General features: G+C 37.1%; 1 protein-coding gene across 1 annotated transcript in view; it reads left to right on the forward strand.

Annotated features, from left to right (window-relative positions):
• Nucleotides 1-24,614, forward strand: part of MS3_00009360 (uncharacterized protein) — a 46,886-nt gene that overhangs the window by 16,685 nt on the left and 5,587 nt on the right. The window contains exons 10-19 of the mRNA XM_051217724.1: nt 2,167-2,922; nt 3,802-4,623; nt 6,007-6,714; nt 8,912-9,106; nt 12,079-12,162; nt 14,929-14,994; nt 15,914-16,054; nt 19,456-19,548; nt 21,124-21,207; nt 23,125-23,383. Of these exons, the coding sequence (XP_051065160.1) occupies nt 2,167-2,922; nt 3,802-4,623; nt 6,007-6,714; nt 8,912-9,106; nt 12,079-12,162; nt 14,929-14,994; nt 15,914-16,054; nt 19,456-19,548; nt 21,124-21,207; nt 23,125-23,383 (3,208 nt within the window). The remainder of the gene's footprint in view (nt 1-2,166; nt 2,923-3,801; nt 4,624-6,006; nt 6,715-8,911; nt 9,107-12,078; nt 12,163-14,928; nt 14,995-15,913; nt 16,055-19,455; nt 19,549-21,123; nt 21,208-23,124; nt 23,384-24,614) is intronic.

The following is a 24,614-nucleotide window of genomic DNA, read 5'->3' on the forward strand; positions in this document are numbered from 1 at the left end:
TTGTGAGGTCGGATGCTTCGATAATGTTCATTTGACTTTCGGGCTGCTTAATCTGTAAAATGGTAGGGTGTTGTGTACTAGTGTGTGCTACCTATAAACAAGGGTTGTGTTCTCTATTAATGTTCTCTGCCCCCCTTTGTTAGTCAACCTGAATGGCAAGTTAATGTAGGTCCTCCGTCCCTTTACGAAGTTGAAAAAGCCATAGGAAATCTGAAACGAGGGAGAGCAGCAGGCCCTGACAGGTTTACTCCTGAGATTTTTAAGGATGGTGGTCCAGTATTAGCAATGAGATTAACCGAGGTCATAGGTAGAATTTGGGAACTGAACGTAATCCCATCTGACTGGTCTCAATCACTGATTGTGCCAGTCTATAAGAAAGGACAAAAGTCCTCTTGTGAGAATCACAGAGGAATCAGTTTGACAAATATAGTGTCTAAAATATTAGGTTCAATAATTCTTCGTCGCATAACCAAAGCTTGTGAAGAACAGACTAGAGAAAATCAGTCTGGTTTTCGACCTGGACGTGATTGTATAGATCAGATATTCACACTATGTCAGGTTCTAGAACACACACACGTTCAGACGCCCCACAATGGTAGTATTTCTCGACCTTAAAGCAGCATTCGACTCTGTTGATCTTAAGGTTCTATGGCATGTTTGTCACTGAAAGGAGTACCAAAGAAGTACATTAACCATTTACAGGCTCTCTACTCGAACACAACTGGTCGAGTGAGAGCTTATGGCGAACTGTCATCAGAATTGATTACCTCAAGTGGTGTTCGTCAGGGCTGTCCACTCTCCCCATTCTTGTTCAACCTTGTGGTCGACGTACTTTTAGAGATAACACTCTCCTCATCTAAATTTCCAGGGGTTGAACTTCTACCGGGAGGTTCACTTGTTGACTTAGAATATGCAGATGACATAGTTTTATTTGGTGAAGACGCTGACAAAATGCAGAGTTATCTGACCACTCTAAGCAACAATGCAAGCATGTTCGGGATGCGATTCTCTCCCTCGAAATGCAAAATGTTGCTTCAGGATTGGGTTACATCGACACCCGAACTAGTGATAGGGAGTGAAGTAGTTGAGTGTGTCGACCGCTTCACTTATCTTGTAAGTCTCATCAGCCCTTGTGGTCTGGTGTGTAACGAAATCTCAGCACGGATACAGAAGGCTCGACTAGCTTTTGCCAACTTGCGTCATTTATGGCGTAGGCGAGATATCCGTCTATCAACCAAAGGACGGGTTTACTGCGCAACAGTTCGTTCCGTCCTATTTTATAGCAGTGAAACATGGCCGGTAAGAGTAGAGGATATCCGTAGGCTACTAGTATTTGATCATAGGTGTCTTCGAAACATTGCTCGTATATCATGGGACCATCGAGTAAGTAATGCAGTTGTTAGGAAACGGGTACTAGGTAAGGATGGCAAATCAATTGATGAAGTAGTGAAACTTCATCAGTTGAGATGGCTGAGACACGTGTTACGTATGCCCAACGACCGACTGCCTCGACGTGCGATGCTCAATGGTATAGGAGTAGGTTTGAAGAAAGCCTGGGGGCGGCCAGACCAAAACATGGCACAAGTCCATGAAGTCACTGACAAGTGGACTGAGCCATGTTTTTAGGTGTAGACTACCTGGTTGGGGACCACGGGATGATAGCAACCGATGGTTAGAGACCTTAAATGACATGGTTCAAAATCTTTTGGAATGACACAGGTGCATCCACTCTTTGTGTTCTCCCGAATTCTAAGCTTCTGAATTCTTCATGTCCCTTTCTTTTTTCTCTTTCCAAATTTATTTCACTGTATTATACTCCTTGAATAACATCTCCAAACCCTAATCTTCCCGATTACTGCTTATACTCTTATTACCTCTACCACTATGGAATTTGAATCGACAACTGCATCTCTGTGTTAATGTGGTGTGGCAACTCGAACTGATGTACGTACGTACGAAGTTCTACGTTGTTACTGACTGACTGACTGACTGACTGACCCTTTGTTATTGCTCCTATTATTAAGTATATGCAATATTAATAAGATATGCTATAGGAATGAAATATTTCATATTTTAGATTTTCAGTGTGTATTTATTTTTTGTTTTGATCTCATCAATTGAATGCATCTTCTTTAATAAATTATATGCATCATATTTTATTTATAGGAGTGTCTTCAAACTCAACATTATCCAGTTACTGTTACTACTATTACTACTAATACTGTGACTACTGCCACTTTTAATACATCTAGTCGAACTTCTGAGTTAGTATCAAAATCAAAGGTATTCAATCTATTGAGCTCGGATTTAGTTGCCCCACCTCCAGGATTTAATAATAATAATAATAATAATAATAATAATAATAATAGTAATGCTGATAAGCTTCAGTCGCAACCGCTAACAGCCATGTTGATTGATTCAGAACAAAATAATCATCCTCCTACTACCAATACTACTGTTGAATTTATCAGTAATGATACTAATGATAGTAATAAGGATTCGATTGATATAAAATCAACTCTTCATAAAGTGAAGCAGATGAATCACTTAGAAATTACTAAGTTTACTAATCAAAATACTAATGACGAATCCCACTTTACCAATGATGATAATAATGATAATGAACCGAAATTTCTCACTACTACTACTATTGCTATGAACAATAACGATTCTGCATCAATTGTTCACCATACCATAACAAATGAAACAGAAAAGTCAGTTGAACAAGCGGATAACCAAATCTCGAAGACAACGATACCGAGCGGTTTTCATCCTTTTCAACAACAACAACAACAACAACAACAACAACAACAACAACAACAACAACAGCAGAACACATCAAATACTCATCACGATCATCGTCAAAAAGATTCATCTAGCCGGAACGATAAGGTTAAATATTTTGAACACGATGATAACCAGGTATTTTTTGTGCATTTGTACGTGTGTGTGAATGCATGAGTCCATCTTTAAAAAAGCTTTGTTAGTTTTTTTTATCAGGTATAAATTTCTATGCTTAACTTCGAGCCATACTCTATGCATGTATTCAGCCGTTCAAACGAAATTATATCGAGTGAGACTCTTACTTATGACTTAGTGGTTTAGAGCTGAACTATTTAACCACTAAGCCACATTTCAAAGTTATTCATATTGATAATTCGTGTCAATTGAATTCTTTCTAATCATCAACACTGATTTCGTATTAATGATTCGGGATTATGTATGTATTTGCTATGTTAGTTGATTGAAAGTGAATCGATAATTATACTGCCTCTGGAATTAATACTGAGTGATAGAGAATCGATTTGTTGAAGAAATCATTGTGATATTGCGAAACTTTAGTCATTCAGAGCTTCTTATCTGATTGGATATAATCGTTTAAAATACATAATTTATAGGATGTATCTGTCACAGATTGATCTGTTTTGCGATACCATTAAAGACGATGAAGGCGTAGATAACTGTTTAGTACCAGTATGGAACTACTCACCAGTGCACACTCACAACCATAGCTCTGATCAAACTTAGAACCTTTAGATTTCATGGTAAACGCTTCACCATTAGGATTACTGAATCTTTGTCCAATTTCATAGTGTCAACTTCTATAAATTTGCGATATAGCTCAAAGATCATCTATTGTCTATTTTTTTCGAACTTCTTTCTTGTCCTATCCATTCAGAGTATCACTGGTAATCCTCATTTTAGAGATCTTAATACTCATATTCAAACATTAGATTTTTAAATCAAAGTCATTTTCATTTGAATTCCTCACTTAATTATTTGATTCTTTCTATAAACTAGAATAATGAAACCAGTCAAGAAAAAATCTGTCATGAGAATAATGGTAACGATGATGATGATGATGTTGGTGATGACGATGATTCGACAGACAATTCTGAAACAGATGACGACGACGATGATGATGACATTGATGTTGACGAGGAAGACGATGATGATGATGATGAAGAGGACGATGATGGTGGTGGTGACGAAGAGGAAGAAGATAATAGGGCGGAACAATACAAATGTAATAAAACTACTTTAAATGTTCCAAATATCATCGGTTCAACAGGAATTGTTGACAATAGAACTAACCTTTGTAGTGGTATTGGTAATAGTAAATTGATGAATAAAAAGCATGATAAACAACTTTCTCATAGTATATCCTGTTCTGATTTATATACACATACAAATTGTAATGATCAGCATGATTCACAACCACAAATTACACGTCAACAACAACATCAACAACCTCATTCGAAATTAACACATGAACAAGTAAACATGAACACATATGATGAGAATAATACTACTAATCGATGTCAACACTTACCACCAGGAGTAGTAGTAGAACATCAACAAACACCATTAAACTTGAAAAATAATAATCATGATGGTACTGTAACTACTGAAAAGGCGACATTAATCAAATTAACAGAATCTACTAAATTGATGAATATGACTTGTAAAGGTATAGTACTAAGTGAAACTAATAATCAAACACAGAAACAATCACATGTTCATGTACAAAATAATGAACTAAAACAACAAGATATAGAGAATAGTGTAGTAGTTTCTGCAATAAAATGTAAATTAAACAATGACCTATCATCAATGAAACAAGTAAGTTCATTTTGTTTTGATTTGTATTTATCTAAACACGTGAACATTGATACATAGAGCCACTAAAATATGTATAGGTCACACAATAAATCATTAAATGTGTGTAAAGGCTGGAATACTGCCTAGGTACCAAAATCGGAGCAGCTGGTTTTCCTAGGGGGCAACTCCTCGAGCCTTTACCTAGAGGTGTGATCCACAAGGTAGTGGAGCGAATTTAGGGGATGTGTTTCCACGGTAGCTTTTATTATTATTATTTATTTACTTTAATACATAGATATTGGCACAAGGAGGCACCAAAGACATATGCGCCACACAAATCTCATTTGATGTGTGAGGGCTGTGGTACTGCCCAGGTGCCCAAACTGAAGCAGGTGGTTTTCTTAGGGGGCCACATCCGGAGCCTTCGACATCAAGCTCTGATCCACAAGACAGTGGAGCAACGTAAGGAGATGCAGTCCTATGGTAGCCGGTGACCAACGATTGGTTCACACTCCATTTGTTCCTTTAGGATACTGGAGCCCATGTGCACCATCGGTTTGGAATGAGGGTTTTCCAACTCCCCCAGGTAGAGAATCCGTGTCCATCAACCCGGTTAAAGCGCCGGACATTCCATGGTAACAAGTAACAAACATGAGGTCCATACTCTGTTTGTTCCCTCAGGATCCTGTAACTCATGTAAACCACTGGTTTGCAATGAATGTTTCCTAACTCCCATAGATGTGTCGGCCATATCCATCAACGGACTCTTCCCACTCTCAGCCGTACCGGTGTATTTGTTTTATTGATATTCTTTATTCTTTGTAAAGTACAATGAAAATATTACCACTGTTAAATTTAATGGTATATATTCCGGATTGACCTTAGCTATTGACGATCAAGAAGTGATATACAGAAATTTCATCACATCATGGGGCTGTTCAACAGTGAGCATCCGTTAACCTACTCGGGATTAAACTCAGAACCTTTCAGGTCTTGCGTTAACCATTCAACTTTTTGACCATTTATCTAGCATCACATAGTTTAAGTATGTAACTGCAGTCGTTTCGCAATATTGTAGTCATCTTTTCGTGTTATTGGTGGATAATTACCTCACATCCACGTGGCTGAACTCCACTGAATATGTCTCATCATTGCAACTTTGTGAAATATGTGTCGAAGTTGGTTGCTGATCAGTTTACGTTCTATGGATTATTGCTGAAAAGGAAGGCGGGAAATAGATCTACTAATAGATCTATAATTCTAAACCTTTTATTGTCCCCGTCGTCATAGATCTGCTGTCTGTCCAACTCTATTTCTTTCTAACTTGTTGCAATGTCTCGATCGATGTTTTCTGACGAAAACTCTCAATCCTTCCCTTTCGTATGCATTTTTTTTGAAATTCAGGCTGAAAATTCTAAAAATTCTGGAAACTCACGTATTTCCACTCCAATGAAACCTCGTCAACCACCGATTCACACACAGTATCCACATGGTTATGAAAAGTTGTACCTGTTACCAAATAGTGGTGATATTCAGAAAGTGACTGGAGCCTGTCGGCATCGAGTTATTAGCAATCACTCCAGCAATAAATCAGCGACAGTAAGCCAACAACTAGGAGGACCAATAACAACAACTACAGTTTCATCCGCACAGATCAAACATATCAAACAGTATTTTGACTCTAGAACTTGTACAAAATTACCAAATGCAAATGATCATTGTAACAATAGAGTTATTCTACCAAATAATGTTAATTATCAAAATGAACATTACCCGGATCCAAATAAATCTCAGTTGAATTATTATTCCGACACGTTATTATTACCACCACCGTCATCTAACCAACGAATGAATACATCATCTACGTTACCACAATTGTCTCATTGTCAACAGTCAATGACTAATCAATTCGTCAGTCCCACGGTGTCGACGGCTTCTACTACAGCTGCCACTACTGCTACCACCACGACTGCTACAGTTTTTTCTGGATCAGTGATAGGTGGAAGTGGTCCATCGTCATTTTTCACTAGTCAAATGACTGCATTCAAAATCTGGTTACAAACGGCTGATGAACGACGTCCTGTAGCTACGCAATTACCAATTTTATTACAGGTTAGTGAGAGATGAAAACAATTATGTTGTATTTTTTTAGACAGTTCTGTCTATTTTGCTACGATTGTTGTTCTGGCTTTATTGACCCTTACTAGTGTGTACATTTGTAAACGGTCTATCAAGAGTTTACATCTGATTTGATTGATATTTTAGAGGGATTTTTACGTGATTCTGTGTATTTAACGTAAATTTGGCTTTCAATTATCAACTTCTAGAACTGTATAATTATAAGCACCAACTTAACGCCATAGAGTGAAGTTGTGCTACTGACTGTACTGAGGTCTGACTATATTTAGGTGCTTCATTCAAACAACCATCATCATGTTGAGCGATGTTGCTTCCCTGTAACGGAAAAAAGTGTTGGTAAAAAGATCGAATAAAAAATAGCACACCTCCCTTTGCCCTACTGATTTTTATCGCTATAACCTTGTGAGTATTGTGCGTTAACATATCGAAAACTGTCTCCAAAAAGCCAGTTCTCGACCAGTCCTAATCAGTTGTTTTTTGACATTTGTGATCACACTTCTAAGTATCTCATAGAGAAATATCTTTCCAACCACTTGCGCATCATAAAAAGTACTCGATAACAGCTTGTTGATAAACAAACGTTTTGTTTGAACCGTGGCCGGCGCTAGTATCATTAATTCCTTGTCAATGAGTTGCTGAAAGTTGAATGTATGAATGCCTGTTGTGCTCGGCGAATGAGTTGAATCGTTATTAATAATGTCTTGATAATTTTAAGGGTGTGTTTACGTTAGTTAATTACCAATTGAAGCTGTAAATTCTTACACATGTGATTATAGAATAATAGTTTTTAGATAATTGTTTTTTCAAGTCAACTATATCAAGCTTCCTCTGTCATAGATATCTACTCTCTTCAGGGATAATCCTCGTCGTCATATTTGGGGACTGGTCTGGATAGCATTTAAAGGTCCAAATTGATACAGGTGGTTTTTTGTGACCAGTTCCCGAGCTTTTGATCTAAAAGTCTAATTCACAATGCATCGCAAGCAACATCAGGTGATGCAGTCTCATCGTATATAATGACCAAGATAGATTCGTATGCTATTTCATTCCCATAGGTTTCTGCGACCCATATACCCCATTGGTTTGAGGTTGGTATTTCCCAACTCCGCGTAAAGGGAGTGAATATTGAATATAGAATCATTCATTTATTGATTACGCATATGTTTATTATTTACTGTACTTGGATGTGCAGTGATTTACCCGTGACAGCGGGAACTATGATTCATTTAGCCTTAATCGATGCGGATTTTCTAATATCTGGGTTCCTTATTCCTGCCATCTAGGTATTTCAACAAGTTATCTGTTTTTGTACGTTTTAAAACATTATCATGTCTATTAATCGCACAACCTGTTCAGGCGCGTTTATGAAAAGTTTACGAACTTTCGCTATACGAGTTACAAAAAAGTACAATCTTAGTTGGGTGTCGACTGCCGTTGAAATTCAAGGATGTTATTTCGCTAGTTGAATGTGCACAAGGACTGTAATATTGGTATTCATACCAAGACTGAAACCTAGTATCATTCGCCTCAAACCCTCTCTCGATTATCATTTAAACCGTTGGTTTCAAATTACCCTCCTTAATAACCGTGAATAAATAATTACTAGGCCTTACAAGTAGCTTCATTCCCGTTGCCACATGGGTTTATTAACTTTTTCAATAACGCATTGAACAGTGAGTTCAAATCTTAGCGTCAATACCATAGCTGAGATGCAAACACACTTAACTACCGAGTCCCAAAAAATCTGAAATCTGTGTTCAATGTCTCACACCTTGTCCCAATTAAAATTTACCACATCATCAAGAGTAATCATCTATAGATTACGATGATTGTTCGAACAAAATAGTTTTTACCTAGTTTACACTTAGTTTTTTCCTATCAATCGAAAGTAATCATCTGGAAACCTTCGTGGACCTAGGTTTATTTGTCAGTTGACGACACACATGTCAGCAAAGTGTATGTCTAGTTTTACTTGGTCTCTGTCGTCACATCGTCACTGCCACTGATCTATTCAAGTCGTGATCAGTTTCTCTCATATATTTACATTGTTTGATTATTGAGTTTTGTTGCTGTTTAAATTCTATCGTCCAAGTGTCAATGTATTATTCCTAGCTTATGTTTTTCTCTTATTCATCAAATATGTTTTTATTTCCGTTATTTTTGTTTATAGATTTTACTAAGTCAAAGTCATCGAATACGTGCAATGCAATTACTCAGTGAATTTCTTGACTTAGGACCATGGGCAGTAGCGCATTGTTTAACAGTTGGAATATTTCCTTACATTGTTCGTTTATTTCATTCACCAGTTTCAGAAGTGAAACCATATTTGGTATTTATTTGGGGCAAAATTATTGCCAGTGCACAAGTGAGTAAAACATTGTTTTTTTTTGTTTTGTTTAGTTAATCAAGGCAGTTTGAAAATGATGGAAAAGATTTTATGTAGCTCTAGTGAATGTTTTTCAGAAATTGTTACATTCCATTAGAGAGGTTCGCTGTTTTCAAAAATATCTTCGTTAAGTTTTCAAGCCACGCGTATACAACCACTGTCAGAGATGTCCTATTCTCTCTGTTTTCTCGCGGTGGGGGGTGTTTTACGAAATTGAGGGGACGAAAAAACTATCATTAGCGTTTCACCATTTCGTCAATTATAATTTGTAGTTCAAATGGATAATCAGTCGTTGAGGTAAACATGATCGGTAAAATTTTACTCAAGAGACATGAGCCAATCAGCATCGAGAACGCGACTATAGGGGTTTGCCATGCCATGCATAATGAACAATAGAAATACTTTCCTATATTTCTGAAAATGTAATAAACGATAGCGAAAAAATTATTTCTTTTTTGCACCCGTAGAGTCATAAGTGACAGTATTGAACATATCAAATGCTTAACTGTCTCTGTAGGTTGTTTGTATGGGGTAAACCTAAACACGGTGGCAGTAAATTGTATGGCTGAACTAATCAAATAGAGTCCCCTGTATTTTCAAGCTAAATTCATTCATCACTACACGTTGTTGCGCAGTCCTAAACATCATTGAGAAGATTCCAACAACCGACACAAATGAATTTAAATGATTATTTAAATTATCATTTCTTTCTTACTTACCCCTGGTGTAACCCTTGTGGAGAAGCATAGAACATCCTTACCTTTTACCTGGCCTTATGACCGGAAATAACCGTAGAAGAGTTGCAGAGGCGGTTATTATCATTTCTACTGTTCATTATTTCGATTTCTGTATTTAATTATTCATTTATCTGGTTGTACTGACGTGATACCGTAACTTGGACCAGCAAACATTTGTGTCAGGTTGTTTTTATTTATTATTTATTTTAACACATAGATATTGGTACAAGGAAGCACCAAATACATATGCGCCACACAAATCTCATTTGATATGTGTGAGGGATGTGGTACTGCCCAGGTGCCCAAACCGAAGCAGGTGGTTTTCTTAGGGGACCACACCCTGAGCCTTCGACATGTAGCTCTGATCCACAAGGCAATGGAGCAACACAGGAGATCCATTCCCATGGTAGCCGGTGGCCAACAATTGGTTCATACTCCATTTATTCCTTCAGTATACTGGAGCCCATGTACACCATTGGTTTGGAATGAGGGTTTTCCAACTCCTCTAGGTGGACTCTCCATATCCACCAACCCGGTTGCAGCGCCGGACATTCGCTTTTCGTCCTCTCAATTTCGTAAACAACAGTAATGCCACGAGAAGGCAATGAGTAGGACTTCCCTGGCAGAGGCTATATACGCGTGTCCATGTGAGAGCATTTCGAGAGGGTGAGCGGACTCTCCCCACCCTGTGCCGTACCAGGGCATTTGGGGAATTTGTACTTTACTTATGACTGAATTCATTTTTGTTTCACTCAGTGGGTTGACTAATTTTAAAATTTAATTCAGTTTTAATAATCCGTTTAGTACAATTAGGGCATCTAGAAATTATTCACCACGTAATCCTGAGGAGATGTGATGCATCTAAATTCAGTAATTGTTCATGAATATGATTAGTATTTCAGAAGGGAAGGAATGTCTGCTCAAAATGAAGTATGGTATATTCCTTCTCGTTGATCAATTTAATAAAGAAGCTATATTAGCGTTACCACTGATCCCTATACCTAGTTATGCGTCTGAACATCTGAAGACTCTAAGTTGAATGATCTATGTGACAATAATTGAGAAGTCTCCTTTTATCTGTTTAGTCAGTCAGTTAGTTATCATTAACATAGAGCCTGGTATGGATGTGCATTGATCACACTACATTAGCACATGACGAGATTAAATCAACAAAATGATAAGCAAAATAATCGAAATAATTGTAATAGGAATGATATGAGAGACATTGGACATGGAGAATATGGTTTGAAAACACCGAGTAGAAAGATATATACGAAGTAACACTGGAACTCAAGAGCGAGAGGAAGATAAAGGACAAATGCACACATACTATCGTGAACAATTTCGAACTATGACACCGTTATCGCGTAGACCTCAAGCTATGGTTACCAGTAGGACTCGAACCGAGAAACAATGATTTCAGCGATTGATGTGAGGTTCACGAACAGCTACCATCTTTCCTTTAACCATTTCCAACGCCAGATGGTGTTCCGTGTCGAGTTATGTGGTGGTTGGTCATACGTAGTACTTGCCAATCATTTTAGTCGGTGAAAATTCTTAAGCTTATCATCAATCGACTTGGTATCTTACATCGGTAAAGGCGAGAGCTGGCAAAACAAGGACAGTATTTCCACAGTTGGATAACATATGGAACTCAAAACAGCGGTAAGCTTACATTAGAGTGAGAATCTTCAATACGAACGTCATGACTGTTCTACTGTACAGAGCTGAAACTTGAGAACTACTACAACCGCCAGCAAAAAGGCACATGTATTTGTAAACAGTTATCTGCACAAGATACTGAATGTCAGTCGAACGGACAGCGTCAACAACAGACTACTATGGGCGAGAACAAACCAGCTTCTGTCTGAAGAGGGAATTAGGAAAAGACTGAAAGTGGATAAAACATACATTGCGGAAATCACCAAACGGAATCACGAAGCAAGTACTAACTTGTAATGCTGAGTGGAAACATAAAAGAGAAAGATCAAGGAACACACTGCACCGGGAATTAAAGACAGACATCAAAAGCATGAATGGCAACTGGAAAGAATTGCCTCGGACATAGTTGGATGGAGAATGGTGGTGAGCGCCCTATGCTCCTCCATGAGGAGTAACAGGCGTAATTAAGTAAGTACTTTACATCTGTATTCACGTGTTCTCTCCATGTTTGTGTAATGTTTTTCTCTTTTCAATGTTTCTTCATTTTCCTAGACTGAATTCGGTCGAAATGATTCAGTTCGTGATTTCGGTTATAAATATTTCATCGCTTGTTTAAGTGATACTGAAAACCTTTCTGTAAGTCATGTTCGTCTGTTCATATTTATTTTCCATTGATCAAATAACGCTGAATTCCATTATAATTGAGTTGAATTTGTCACCACACTATTTCCCTTATTTCTGTTAGCCATAGAATCTGTGGAGCCAATCAATCTCCGCGTTCCACAGTTATGCTTTTATCATACACCTTGTCATACATTGTGTTGAATAAAGCAGATGTGTTAATGTATGTATTGTTGTGCGCGTAACATTTACAGCTATTTTCCCGTTCGTTTAGTAAATGAGTGTTGTATATTCACCTAAGATTTCATTTCAAGCCTCTGGAGTTGTACTAAACTGTCTACTATAAAAACACTGGATCGAAAACACAAATATTGTAAAGGAATAGGGTTCTAGAAGGGGTTTTGTGGAGATTGTAGTAATTTCACTAGTTGTGATCATGAGTCCATTGAAGCTAGATCGCCATGAGAAACCTGGAAACACTAGACGGCCGTTTCGTCCTATTGTGGGACTCCTCAGCAGTGCGCGTCCACGAACCCGCCAAGCGAGATTTGAACCCAGGACTCTTGCGCAAGCGCTTAACCACTAGATCACTAAGCCTTCAGAATGTATATCTTGGAGTTCAAGTGAGTAGCAGTGACCAGTGGAGATAGTAACTCACTGATGACAATAGTGGATGTGTCGCTCAATTTCGTGGATTAGTTGAACTGACATTAACACCGTTGGATGCCGATCGGCTTAGTGGTTTGGAGATTAATCGTTCTCACGCGAGACTGATATGTCCTGGGTTTGAATCCCGCGTGTCGGTATCGTGGATGCGCACTGTTAAGGAGTCCCACAATAGGACGAGTCGGCCGTCTATTGCTTCCAGGTTTCCCATGGTGGTCTAGCTTCAATTGACTAATGATCTCAACTATTGGAATAGGGTTCCGAAAATGAAATCTCCTGTAAAATTTCCATGCTAATATCCTGCAATCATTCAATAAATAAACGGGAAAATGTCCGACAGTGCTGTTCACAACATCGTTATTGAACACTGAAGTCTTTACTGATTATTTCAGGGTTAGAAGCTGTCATCCGTTTCGTGTCACAGTGATTAGCCAGTATTATACCAGTCGACTGATCAAAATGTTTCACGGTTCCATCTAATCTTTGTACATAATGAATGGATGAGGTATCTATATTGTTGCTATTGTTTCCTAAACTGAACATCACTCAACTCTACTATTTGTAGTCTTTACTGAATGTGTATAAGATCATTGGATCTGATCCTCTTTCAAAATCGTTTTTTTTTTAAAAAAAGATAGAAACTAAACTGTTTGCTTCAATTTGTCCAATCTGTACACACTGTGCACAGTTCTTTCTCATCTATGTAAGAAACGCTTTGTTTTTTTAAAATTTATTTATCGACTTCGTCGGTGTTTTAATGAAATAATCAAGTTTAAATGACTAGTGTATTTGACTATTAACTAAGTTTTCACTCTATTAGATCGAATTCAGTCTAGACAATAACCAAATGATAGTATCATTAATTATTATATAATTACTGTGTAAGTTGGTGTCATTATATCTGAATCGATAAATAGGTTGATTCTAATTGTTATTCGATGTAAAATTCTTTCGAGCTGGTTTACAGAAACGTTTTTCCATCTAATTCATATCCATTTGAATTATTCTTCAAAATAAAATGAATTAAGACTAGGAAAGTGGATAAGATCAATTTATTTTTGTTCATTGTTCCTGATAGCTTCTTGGAAGTATCCGTGTTCCTTCATGATATTAGGTTATTATGATTACTACTTCAGAATTCATGGTATGTACACTTTCAAATAAAATATTATCAAAAATTGGTTTCATTGTTTGGTCACTCCATGCGGCAATGAAATTCTGATCTGATTGTTTCTCTTAGGATTTGTTCTTACGGTGTTTCAACTATTTGAAGTTGATGAATCCTCAGTTCTATACGTTTATCTGGATTAGAATCCGCTTATCGAGGCTTACGAATCCACTACGTGAATGTGATTTTATGGGGAAATCGTCGGAACCTCCTAGTCGTGGTTTGCGGGCGTCACATATAAGTTTTCACTCATGCATCCATTGAGATACACATAGTTATACATACCATGTGAGCAAACATCCGCTACATGACCACCGGTAACACTAATTTTTACTCATACATTCCATAGCATACATATAGGTATATTCACTTACGTGGGAGAGTAGATGGTCTCCACTCCCTTTGAACGTATGTGCTACAATTGACTCTCTCATGCATTACATCCATACCACCGGTACAAAGACTTTGATCCATGCACTTTATGACATAAATATAAGCACAAGCACTCTCTCAGGAGGGTTGGTAGTCACCTCTCCCTAGTATTTGCTGGTATATCTTTTTATTATGACTTCAATATGACGGTTTAGGGGGTTGATTTTGTTAGACATACGACAGATATTTCTTTAGTTTACGTTACTTGTGCGAGCCCAGCGCATAGCTTTTGCATATACTTAAATACGAAACTAAACAAGTCGAGATCCATGCGATTCGTACACATAAGTAAACACATCGGACAGCTCGTCGCAGTCTTCTCAAGTCTCGAAGAGTGAACTGCGAGTAATCCAAGTACAGAATAGGAGTGGTCTGATCTCTTCATTGTTTATTCTTAAGTTTTTTTTTTAACACCGTCAGGCCTATTCATAATATCGCGTTATCTTTTTTTCCCCATTACTCTCTATACCCTAACCTATTTTTCATCTCTATACATTATTTTAACCAACTCACAGCCTCTTACTAGAACAATCACAGCGTTTGCATTAGCTAAAATGTTGGAAAAAGATGAATCTGAAGAGGTTAGTACAAGGACATCATATTTTGGTTTTTATATATATATAATAACATTTTACACTTATGTGGATGAGATGATACGCGCTTTTATACAAATATCTGTTGTTGTGACTATATCTGGCGCATTGAATTCATATGATATTGATATTTTAGCTTGATTCCTTAAACGTGCACAATTGAATTCTCGAAAGAGGAAAAGTTTTTCATTTCAAGTTTAATTCATGTACACAGAAAGTTAAACCAAGATACACTATCAGTTCATGAAATCATTCATTGTTGATCTGATCCATATGACTAGATTTAAACTACTTGGTTAGGGTCTAAATCATAAAGGCTATCAGTGGTTGAAGACATTGATTGACACTAATCATAATTATTCTCAATAACTCAAATACGTTCAGATTATTTCCATTCTTTGATCTTGAGTTTTGAACTATTTTTTTTAAAAAAGAACTGTGAATTCATCCTTTCTGAAAATTGTACACTAGGTTAATTGAGAATCGTTAAAAGACTATACATTTGATCAATATTAGACCATCATGGGAAACTTGTAAGCAATGGATGGCTCGGTTCATGATCTCAATAAGAAAACTCAACAATCTTCAAAACCCTATAGTGATGATTATACATCCCTTATTCTTTTCAGTCTCATTGACCGATATATATATATATATATACATACTGGAAACTGAAGACCCTGGGTTCGAATCCCACGAGCTGGATCGTAGAGGCGCACTGCTGAGGAGTCTCACAATAGGACGAAACGGCCATCTAGGTTTTCAATGGTGGTTTAAAATCAATTAGTTCATGATCTCAATGGAAAAAAAAATATATATATATATATATTTGTATTTGTATTGAAAAATTGTTTCCACAAATTGTCTATTTTCTTTAACTTATTTCTTCATTTTGTATGGTTTGTAGCCTGATCCATTTTTTCAAGATGTTTATTTAAAACAAAATTTCTTACCAATTGTACAAACACAATTATTTGATAATACTCCAACAGAAAATGAAGAAATGCTTATCCGTATGAGATTATGGCTTATTCTTGCATTAGCTAAAGTAAGTTATTCTATACTTATTAGATTTATTCTATACTGATCCCAATGGTTATACAGTTAGTATTTACTGTTTATTATCATCTCATCTTTGATAATATCATTTGAATAATACCACTGGTACTTGTTAACTAATGTGATATGAAAGGCTAAAAAACGAAGCAGTTGTTATTAGTGATCGAAAGATGATCATTATAGAATCATTGAAAATTGATCCTAGTCGTTGTATCAATTCATTGATTGTTTTTCTTCTCTTTGAACTTTGATTGAGTAATTTTTAATGCTGTGAATTCCACCTTTTATTTCAAAGGTTTTTTTTTTAAAAGTTGTAGCATGTCTTTTGAGATTTGTTTAGTTTACAGGTTGTATTCGTCACAGACCGGTACCGTTGGAAAGTCTTTTTTTTTGTCTTAGTATGAGGCTCCTGAACATTATGTATGTACAAGTCTCCCATATTCGTTCATTCTTTGTTTATAACTGATTTATTGACTGACTTTAACGTTTGATTTCAATGATGCCCGTAGACAGAGAACTATTATAGTTTGTAGTTTGAATATATTAATTACTAACTTTATACTTATCAAAATAATCATATATATAAAATCCTATTTGTGTATGTGGTGTCCTATTTACTGTAAAGTTATCAATTTTAACGGTCCTGGATTCAAGTCCCATGTGAGGGCTCGTGGACGAGAGAGTTCAATAAGACCTAGTTGACGTTAAAGTCTATAAACATTCTCGATTTTCTGTACATAAAGTAAATGCAAAATATTGCTGTTATTTTCATTTTACTCATTTTATCTCCTGTTCGAGTTGACACGTAGAAGTAGTCTTGGGTTATAAGAAACGACTAGGAAGGCATTAATAATCGATCTGTTAATAGATCTACCAGGTTTATAGAGTCGGTTCGATCACTGAAATGTGACCAACACCATGTTTGCCTGATCTTTTAGCGATGTGCGATCAAGTTGCACTATGACCACTAGTCTTAGTGAATTGAACTCATTTTCAACATATTCTGAAGTTCGGTGGTTGGAGGTAGTCAGATGGAAAGTATCAGTCAGTCAGAGGAGGAGGAATAATAGGAATTGGAGAGGGAGGTTGATTATGAAAGTTTGCTTGATCTAGTTTTCGTGTCCGTAAGTAGTGACCAGTTAGAAGTCGTCGAAAAGTTTGTGCACTTCAGAAGCTCCATAAGTGGTCGTGGTGGTGTGAGATATGAGATCAGTTCACGTATAATGAAGCTTATGCCAGTGTGGGCCATCTTGCCCCCAAATGCCCTGGTACGGCCGAGAGTGGTGAAAGTCCGCTCTCCCTCTCGAAATGCTCTCACACGGCCACGCGTATATAGCCTCTGCCAGGAAAGTCCTACTCACTGCCTTCTCGTGGCATTACTGTTGTTTACGAAAATGAGAGGACGAAAAGCGAACGTCCGGCGCTTTAACCGGATTCCAAACCAATGGTGCACATGGGCTCCAGTATCCTGCGGGAACAAATAGCGTATGAACCAATTGTTGGTCACCGGCTACCATGGGACTGCTTCTCCTCATGATGGTCCACTGCCTTGTGGATCAGTCCTTCATGTCGAAGGCTCCGGATGTGGCCCCCTAAGAAAACCACCTGCTTCGGTTGGGGCACCCGGGGAGTATCACATCCCTCACACAAATCTCATTCGATTTGTGTGGTGCATATGTCTTTGGTGCTTCCTTGTACCAATATTTGTGTTAAAATAAATAATTGGGCAATCTTTGGTGCCTTCGTGATTTTAGTCTGGTTGAAAAGGTCGGATCTACAATGCATCAGTGCTAGCAGTTTTGCTCTGTATTCGTGAAACCTGATCTCTCCAAGGTGAGAATGTTAAATGGATCTCTGTGTTTCGTCTTCGTTGTCTCCGGAGGATTGCTGACATCTGGTGGCGAAACTATTTTTTGTAATACAGAGGTTCATCATCATGTGTTCAGCCACAGCGACGATAATTAATTTGATTTTACCAACTTGAAATACCTTTTTCGGTTGCTCGAACATGTTCTACGAATGGCGTTTCTACAGACTTCTTAGGGTGCATTATTTTCCGACTCTGGGACTGCTCCCGGGAATGGTAAAGCGGTCAGTTTATGACACGGTGCCATCGTATAGAACATCTATGTACAGGACAGACTTCTGTTGTTAATCACCATTTCCATGAATTTAATACAAACAGGTTCTAAATTTTTTTAGCTTACTGGTGTGTAGTATGTGGTTTATTGTCAAGTTTATGCATTTTACTTTAAACATCGTAACTGTAAATTTTCATTGTGTGATTATATTGTGATATCTTTCAGTCGAAATCTTGTTTTACGCATAACTTATTCTCCATGTTAAAATTTTTCCAATGGATTGTTCTATTGAGATATATTTGATATGAATGGTAGTCATTTACTTAATGACACTTTGGTTTCAATTCTGATTACGTCACAATTTCTTAAGCTTACATTCGAGGTCGGTCAAAGTCATAGGAGTGGTTTTGCTTCTTGGATTATTTATGCATCACTATGTGTAAATAGTGAGTGGTTGTACACATTCACAGCAATAAACTGAGTGTAGACATCTAAAGCAATTGTCTACATTTATATAGTGGAACAGATGACGAAGTGTACCATCGAATAAGATAGTATGTAAACCATTCGATTGTCCCCGGTGGTCTAGAGGTTGAGCATTCGTGCACGTAACCCAAGGTCCCTAGTGGTAGAGTTATAGATTAGCATAGATGTGGAGTTCCATAATAAGTTGGTGCACTTATCCTCTGCATCTTGGCTTCCAATTATTGTTTAACTGTGATCATCCCTTAATGTTAACCATGAAGTAAGAGAAATCACCACTTAACAGTGAAGTGGACGAGAGAAATTATGCAACAAATACTGGTTACTCATAAGTAATATAGATATATAAATGAAGGAATATTTTAATTCACATACATTGGTTTGATCATTTCTTTGGTTAGGAGAATCATTCATAGTGTTTGAGTTTAAATTGTACATAAACCGATTTGTACTTGGTGTGAACTGATGTTAAATACGCCCCTAGCTCTTCTTTGATTACTGCCGGTCTCAAGCTCGGGTAAAGGAGGAGGGTCAACAACCCCATCCTGTAGAAAATAGCTGCTAATAAAACGCTAACCTATATATATATATATATATATATATATATATATATATATATATATAGTTCACTCTATCTGCTCTGGAAACCACATGAAAGGATTGCTCAGGACAGGGTTAGATGGAGAATGCTGGTAGGCGGCTTATGCTCCTCCATGAGGGGTAACAGGCGTAAGTAAGTAAGTAAAGTGATGTTGCATAAAAATATATCATTCATTTTCGTTAGCCTCTTGTTTGTTTGTTTTACTTTTTTATTATTTATTTATAGTTGTGGTGTAAAAATGATGAAGCTCGATGGTTTGGTATACGACATAATTTACCAGAAGTACTTCTGGCTTATTTAAATGATATTTCACCGGAGGTATGTTGTGTATTTTGTCAAGAGAGAGGAGTATTTAATTTACACTAATAAGTTAGATATATTTGTTTATGTATATTCACAACAATACTTTATTTCATATTATGATGAGTCGATGATAAGATTTCATTTATGTTTGTGACTAAATGTTCACGTGTTGTTTTCACCTAACGCGTTGGCTTATGGCCTTTGTATAAGCTTGCCACATTTAGACAGGGATTATTGACGTTCCATTTGAAACGATTATGTTTAATAGTTGAATTCACGAGTCAGTCTAAGCAAGACCATCATTGAAGATCTGGAAGCACTGGATGGCCGTTTCGTTTTAGTGTGGAACTCCTCAGCTATGCGTATCCACAATATTGCGCACGGGATTCTAACCTTCGGTCTCGTGCCTAACCTGTAGATCACTGCGCCGGCATCGATTATTTATCTTGCGCAACTCATCATCTGTTGTCTGAGGTGGACAACTGTTTCCATTTGACACGGATTGAACTCCACTGATCACGGCCTTTCACTAAAACTCCAGCAGTTCCATCTTGAATCTAGTAACTCGTGAGCACGTATTCATTATCAGTTTAGGAGATTTGTGTAGATTGTAGTTCGAGTCATGAGTGTAGGATTGTCTATCGGCAATACTAAGGAGTCCCAGGCTAGGTATTGTTATTATTATTATTATTATTATTATTATTATTATTATTATTATTATTATTATTAATTTAACACATAGATATTGGTACAAGTAAGCACCAAATACATATGCACCACACAAATCTCATTTGATTTGTGTGAGGTATGTGATACTGAGATGCAGTCCCATGGTAGCCGGTGACCAACAATTGGTTCATACGCTATTTGTTCCCGCAGGATACTGGAGCCCATGTGCACCATTGGTTTGGAATCCGGTTAAAGCGCCGGACGTTCGCTTTTCGTCCTCTCATTTTCGTAAACAACACCCCTGCCACGAGAAGGCAGTGAGTAGGACTTTCCTGGCAGAGGCTATATACGCGTGGCCGTGTGAGAGCATTTCGAGAGGGAGAGCGGACTTTCACCACTCTCGGTCGTACCAGGTCATTTGGGGGCCCCAGGCTATGTAGAAACGGCCGTCCACTGTTTTCAGGTTTTCAATGGTGGTCCATCTTAAATCGACTCTTGAATTCAACTGTTAAAATACTACGTTTTTCACAAATCCCCATACTGATTATGTTTAAGACCTAAGCTGCTAAACTCTTCAGTTCATCGATACGGTAACAAAAGAGATTTACAGTGTTCAGTTCGATTTTACTTTAAGTGAAACAATATGCGTTATGAAATCGACAGTAAAGCATATCCACTTTGTTTATTTTAACTGGTGGGTCCTAGCGTTTTTTCTTATTTTAACAAGATTGTTTTCCACGGAATGAGTTTGCTAATCCTATACCCATATTTTCTCCATTATCTGAATTGGAGATTCTCAGTAATCCTGGAAGGTGGTTAGATTCAGAGTTATTTTGACAGGTAGATTATTAAAGATAAACCCTTGTTATTTATCATTAATCTTAAACCAACTCTCTCTTAATGTTTATGTGGACATTTCAGGTTCGAGCAGCTACAGTTTATGCTCTTGGCAATCTCATTGAAAATCAAACTACTGATTCATCGAAACAAAATCATGCAGATCAAGTGAGCTACATTTTTTAAAAATTTTGTTTACGAGTTGAGTTTATTTCTTTTAGCTTGATTTAGTTTAATCACGTAAGCTTTTCTTGTCCTTCTAGATAGCATAATCAGTATAGATTGCTAGACTTTAAGCTATCACGAGTTCACTTTATCTGCGAACGAGAAACAAGACTCGGTGACCGAAAACCAGTAAGCTAGCTATTGATGCGTCCCAGCCCCGCTAACTAGAGGGAAAAGTCCAAGCTTGGAATGGGGAAGCATATTCTGCAAACAGCCAGAAACGAGCGATAACAACAAACACAATTCAAAACATATATATATATATATATATATATATATATATATATATATATATATATATATATATATATATATATATATATATATATATATATATATATATATAGTTGTTCCCACTTGCTATTCATCCTTTTCATGTCTGTTTCCAATTTTCGGCCTTCCTCTTTTCCTTCCCTCTTCATGATTCCGAGTTAACACTTGCTTCGTGATGCAGTTTGGTGATTTCCGCAGTGTATTTCCTGTCCATTTCAGAGTCTTTTCCTAATTTCCTCTTCGGCTGATTTATTTATTTATTTATTTGAACACATGGATATTGGTACAAGAGAGCGCCAATATATATGCGCCACACAAAACAATGAGAATTCGAAGAGAGATAGAAAAAAGAAACTGAGGAGCGCAAAAGAAAAAGAGAACAATAACGAAGAGATTGGTGTAAGGTAGTGTGGTATTAACGAGAGAACGGAAAGGTACAATCAGAAGAAATCTTTCAGGTAAAGGAGACACAACCACTTTTTATGAAGAAAGTAAAAGAAGGTTACAGCAGGATCGCCACTGGCTTCTATTCTGAGCCATATCTGATAACGTCTCTAGCCACTGTGTCGCACCATCTCTCAGACCCCAACCAGGGAGTCGTGAAGGACCGACGGAAGCCAGTCCTGTATAGCTTTCTTTCATGCCACGACACCATGTCTGACACTGACCACCTCTCCGCTTCTTCCAACCAGTCCCAGAGTCGGCAAATAATGCACGACGTGGAATTCTCTGGGACGACATTCGGAGAACATGTCCAAGCCACCGAAGTCGGTGTTTCAAGATGGTGACACCAATTGAATTATCATCTCTGTGCCCGAACACACGATGCCGAACCTCTGCATTACTGACATGGTGTTGCCACTGAATGTCAGCAATCCTTCGGAGACAGCGATGATCGAACACAGAGAGTCGTCTAACGTCCTCAACTCGGAGAGACCAGGTTTCACAAGCTCGTTTGTTCTCACCCACAGTATTCTGTTGTTGATGCTGTCCGTTCGACTGACATATAGTATCTTGCGTTGACAACTGTTTTTAATTGTGTGTTTTTGATGATGGTTGTAGTCGTTCTCATGTTTCAGCTCCGTACATTAGGAGTGTCCTGACATTCGTATTGAAGATTCTGGATGACCAATCTTATGTTATTTCCAATTCTTGTATTTGTTCTTTATGAATTATATCGTTTAATAAAGGAGTTTTTATTGTTTTTCTGAACAACTTCTTCATCGTCTACTTCATGTAGAAGTTATTCAATAAGATTGTGTCCGTTCATTCTATTGGACTTGTTTATGATGCATCGTTTTTATGCATTTTGTTGTCTTCATTTATTTTTCTCGGCTTTTCAGTTGAATTCTAATCTTGTGATTGTTTGTTCTTTCTCATATAAGTTGATAGATTGTCCCTATTTGACATTAGCAATAGCATATCATATCATATAACCTTCATATCTCTCAAACAATAAGGACAAAGCTTAACACAAATAAAACATCTAAGCTGCAAATCTTTTCCGTCATTACCTTCGATTCCCTGATTGTGTTGAATGATTTTGATCGAACTCCTCATTTCTTTTTCTTCTTCATTATTTTATAGATAAGTCATGAAATTGGTGGTCAATTAGTCAAATATTCATCACGTGATGCTTGTCCATTAGTACGTTGTATGGTTGTTGAAGCATTTCGTGGTTTAGTGAAACAATTCGAATCACAATTATGCGCTATTGGTATACAATATATACAAGAAATATATAATAAACAATCTCAACAAAAATCACACCAAAATTCTACAAAATTATCATTACATTCAATAACATCATGCCCTGCAAAAAGACCTATGCGTCATAGTACAATAAGTAAGTGTATTTATTTATTCTTAATATAAGACCAACGATTGGTTCACACATCATTTGTTCCTTAAGGATACTGTAGCCCATGTGTATTGGTTTGGAATGAGGGTTTTCTAACTCCCCTAGGTAAACTCTCCATGTCTACCAACTCGATTAAAGCGCCAGACATTCGCTTTTCGTCCTCTCAATTTCGTAAACAACAGTAATGCCACGAGAAGGTAATGAGTAGGACTTCCCTGGCAGAGGCTATATACGCATGTCCATGTGAGAGCATTTCGAGAGGGTGAGTGAACTCTCCCCACCCTGTGCCGTACCAGGGCATTTGGGGGACAATAAACATACATCATAACATTCGTTGAGAAATGATTAGAAATGAAATTGGTTACTGAATATTAACAAGTAGTATAAAACAATACACAAAAAATGAGTTGGATAAGCAAACGGTCACGTCTGTGAATGCTAGCTCACCTGTTCATATACTTTACTATAAACACTTCTTGTATATAAGACGTTTAGTGTTATTAATACTAATTTACTTTAAATGGAGGAGCCATCAAATACTTGGTTACGGTGGAAGGTGGTTGGAGTCCTTTCTCCCTCTAAAAATGCTCTCATTTGGCTACGTGTATTCAGCCAATGTCAAAGAAGTCCTACTCACATCCTTTCCACGGCGGGGGTTTTGTTTACGGAATTGACAGGATTATGTTTCACTTCTGCAAAGGAATTTTTTTCGATCTTTTATTCTGCTAACTGTCTTTTTTACATTACGTTATTTTTATCTGGAACATGATTGAGTTTCATCGTATGTCTTGTAATAACAACAATACAACCTACACTTTGTCGTACAATATTCCGTAAATCTTCAAACATCCTTTTTATATGTAAACTCTTCATTAGCCGTTTAAAAAATCATGTTTTTCATCAAATAAGAACTTTCGTCTAAATTTGAACGAATAGTTTCACAATATTTGGGCGCCGAGTTAATTTGAGACATTAAAAAGAAGAATATATTTGTAAAATCTCAGCGAATGAATTTTAAGTAAATCCAACGTTTCGCCTGGCAATCTGGTCCAAGCTTTTTCAAGGAAAATATAATCAAACAACAAAATTCATTCGCTGAGATTTTACAAATATATTCTTCTTTTTTTAATGTTTTTCATTAGTTTAAAAAGTGTAATTGGAAAGAGAGCGTGAATGTAACAGATTTCATATACCTTCTAAAATTTTAAGAACTACA

Source organism: Schistosoma haematobium, chromosome 5, assembly GCF_000699445.3.
Source record: "Schistosoma haematobium chromosome 5, whole genome shotgun sequence".
Lineage (NCBI taxonomy): Eukaryota > Metazoa > Platyhelminthes > Trematoda > Strigeidida > Schistosomatidae > Schistosoma > Schistosoma haematobium.